We start from the raw sequence: 2,543 nt of genomic DNA, 5'->3' as shown, positions 1-2,543 counted from the left end.
AAACCCAAAATGAGTGAAGGTAAACTGAAGCAATAAATGGCAGCGAGGGTAGCCAACACACAAAGACTGGAAGGTCTGATGTGCGCATGCGATGGGGCATGTGTCAGTCGGGAGTGGCCCCTGCTTATTAAATACCTTTAAATGCCCACATCTAAACTACACTACAAGTAAAAGTGTAACAACAATACAGACTATATGAATGCTTGAGTACAGTCACTTCATTAATCAACATTATACTGACCTTGTACATATAGATATACTGGTTCAGTGATAGCTCCATTGGGTCCTTCACAGGTAACTTCTGTACCATTTACTTCACTAGTTGCTATTAGGCTGAGTGATGCCATACTACCAGAGGATAATTCTGAACCATCAACTGATGGATTAGTCACAAAAGAGGGATTAAATTGAGTCACATTAATAGCACATTCAAATGTCACATTACCATTGACATATACATATTGTGTCTCTGGTACAATAGTGAAGGAGATGTCTACAGCTGAAACTATAAACAGTGTAAATGATATAATTGCACCTAAAGTAGTTCTAAATTTTCAATATCAAAATTAGAACTTACCAGAAAAGAAAATTTTGTAGAAAATCATTACAGCAGCAACAAAGGCCATCATGTTCAGTGAACCAACCATGCAATTTGACAATAATGTTGTAAAGGTGTGGCTTTACATCCTACATATCTCATTATGTATGCATGCAATTTTCTTAATTACAATTTCTCAGACTGGTAGCTTGATATATATATACTATATATACTAAATATACTATATACTAAATGAATATACTAAATATACTAAATATACTAAATGAATGCTTGAGTATAGTCACTTCATTAATCACCATTATACTGACCTTGTACATATATATATGCTGGTTCAGTGGTAGCTACATTGAGTGCACGGCAGGTAACTTCTGTACCATTTACTTCACTTGTTGCTGTTAGGGTGAGTGATACCATTCCACCAGAGGATAATTCTGAACCATCAACTGATGGATAAGTCACAAAAAAGAGATCATTTTGAGACACATTAATAGCACATTCAAATGTCACAGTATCATTGACATATACATATTGTGTCTCTGGTACAATAATGAAGTGTATGGAGGCACTTGTACCTAAAGTATTGAAATCCAAAAATTTTAAATATCAATATTAGAACTAACCAGAAAAGCAAATTTGGCAGAGTATTATTAAAGCAGCAACAAAGACCATCATCATGTTGTTCAGTGAACCACCCATGAAGTACAGTTTGTTTTGTAAAGGTGTGGCTTTATACCCCATACTGGTTGTATTCATAGTCAAAATAAATATTTTAAATAATTATTATAAGTATTTTCAAGGTTATAATTATAGTCCGGTATACATAACTTACTTGATTGAAATCCAACAGTTATGTTACTAGTAGATCCATTCCCAGCTTTATTAGTAGTTGTAACGTTAAACAGATATTGTTTATTGGTTGGGTTCATTGGACAGTAAGTGTAGTTAGTGATAGAGTCATTAAGGTACTGTTGATCAGTTCCTACACTGATTATATACTGTACTGTTAGTCCTGGTAGTGTGAATGGAGGATACCAACTGATAAACATACAACAAGAATCTAACTGATATCTTGTTAAACTACTGACACTATCAGGTGGACCTGTCAAATGATAAAAATTGATTAAGTGCATTCAATCATTGCCCATTTGGTAAGAAATAATAGTACTTATATAATAGCTCAGTAAATGCATTATACTGACCTTGTACGTATAGATATGCTGGTTCAGTGGTAGCTCCATTGTGTACTATACAGGTAACTTCTGTACCATTTACTTCACTTGTTGCTGTTAGGGTGAGTGATGCCATTCCACCAGAGGTATATATTGAACCTGCAACTGATGGATTAGTCACAAAAAAGAGACCAAATTGAGTTGTATTAGTAGCACATTCAAATGTCACAGTATCATTGGCATATACATATTGTGTCACTGGTACAATAATGAAGAAGATACTGCCAATAGCTGAAACTATAAACAGTGTAAATGATATAATTGCACCTAAAATAATTCTAAATTTTAATCAAAACTTACCAGAAAAGCAAATTTGGCAGAGAATCATTACAGCAGTAACAAAGGCCATCATGTTCAGTGAACCGACCATGCAATTTGACATTAATGTTGTAAAGGTGTGGCTTTACATCCTACATACCTCATTATGTATGCATGCAATTTTCTTAATTACAATTTCTCAGACAGGTAGTTTGATATGTACTTATCTACTACCTTCTACTACACCATAAGCAGCACACTCTGTATTAGTGCAACCAATTAATATCAATAAGTACTTCATTTTGACTTCCCCTTATATTACTATTCTATGTGGAAACTTAACCATATATAGAATGTTTACCATGGTATTAAAATTTTTTGAATGAGATTTTTTTACTTGTTAAAATTTACCAAATCCAGTCCAGCACACACACTAACTCTAAAGTCTATTACCCTCTACTACACCATAAGCAGCACACTCTTCCATTGATAGTTCC

General features: G+C 33.9%; 2 protein-coding genes across 2 annotated transcripts; both read right to left on the bottom strand.

Moving 5' to 3' along the window:
• Positions 1-171: 171 nt before the first annotated feature.
• On the bottom strand, positions 172-1,274 carry LOC109591338 (uncharacterized). The gene is made up of 2 exons (XM_020007090.1): positions 1,180-1,274; positions 172-535 (listed from the first exon to the last, which is right to left on the bottom strand). The coding sequence occupies exons 1-2, from the start codon at positions 1,253-1,255 to the stop codon at positions 222-224; spliced, it is 390 nt and encodes a 129-aa protein (XP_019862649.1). The 5' UTR covers positions 1,256-1,274; the 3' UTR covers positions 172-221.
• A 40-nt stretch (positions 1,275-1,314) lies between these two features.
• On the bottom strand, positions 1,315-2,137 carry LOC109591337 (uncharacterized). The gene is made up of 3 exons (XM_020007089.1): positions 2,089-2,137; positions 1,759-2,025; positions 1,315-1,658 (listed from the first exon to the last, which is right to left on the bottom strand). Exons 1-3 carry the CDS (start codon positions 2,135-2,137, stop codon positions 1,315-1,317), a joined length of 660 nt encoding a protein of 219 aa, XP_019862648.1.
• Positions 2,138-2,543: the final 406 nt, after the last annotated feature.

Source organism: Amphimedon queenslandica, unplaced genomic scaffold (genome assembly GCF_000090795.2).
Source record: "Amphimedon queenslandica unplaced genomic scaffold, v1.1 AMPQUscaffold_8417_Cont19639, whole genome shotgun sequence".
Taxonomy (NCBI): domain Eukaryota; kingdom Metazoa; phylum Porifera; class Demospongiae; order Haplosclerida; family Niphatidae; genus Amphimedon; species Amphimedon queenslandica.
Note: the sequence above shows the minus strand (reverse complement) of the source record. Positions and strands in the feature narration are given on the sequence as shown.

Coding starts and splice junctions, on each gene's coding strand:
- LOC109591338 (XM_020007090.1), bottom strand. CDS start 1,255: ATGGGTGGTTCACTGAACAACATGATGATGGTCTTTGTTGCTGCTTTA. Junction 536..1,179: donor CTGCCAAATTTGCTTTTCTG/GTTAGTTCTAAT, acceptor GAACTACTTTAG/GTGCAATTATATCATTTACA.
- LOC109591337 (XM_020007089.1), bottom strand. CDS start 2,137: ATGGCCTTTGTTACTGCTGTAATGATTCTCTGCCAAATTTGCTTTTCT. Junction 2,026..2,088: donor CTGCCAAATTTGCTTTTCTG/GTAAGTTTTGAT, acceptor CACTGTTTATAG/TTTCAGCTATTGGCAGTATC. Junction 1,659..1,758: donor AGCATATCTATACGTACAAG/GTCAGTATAATG, acceptor ATCATTTGACAG/GTCCACCTGATAGTGTCAGT.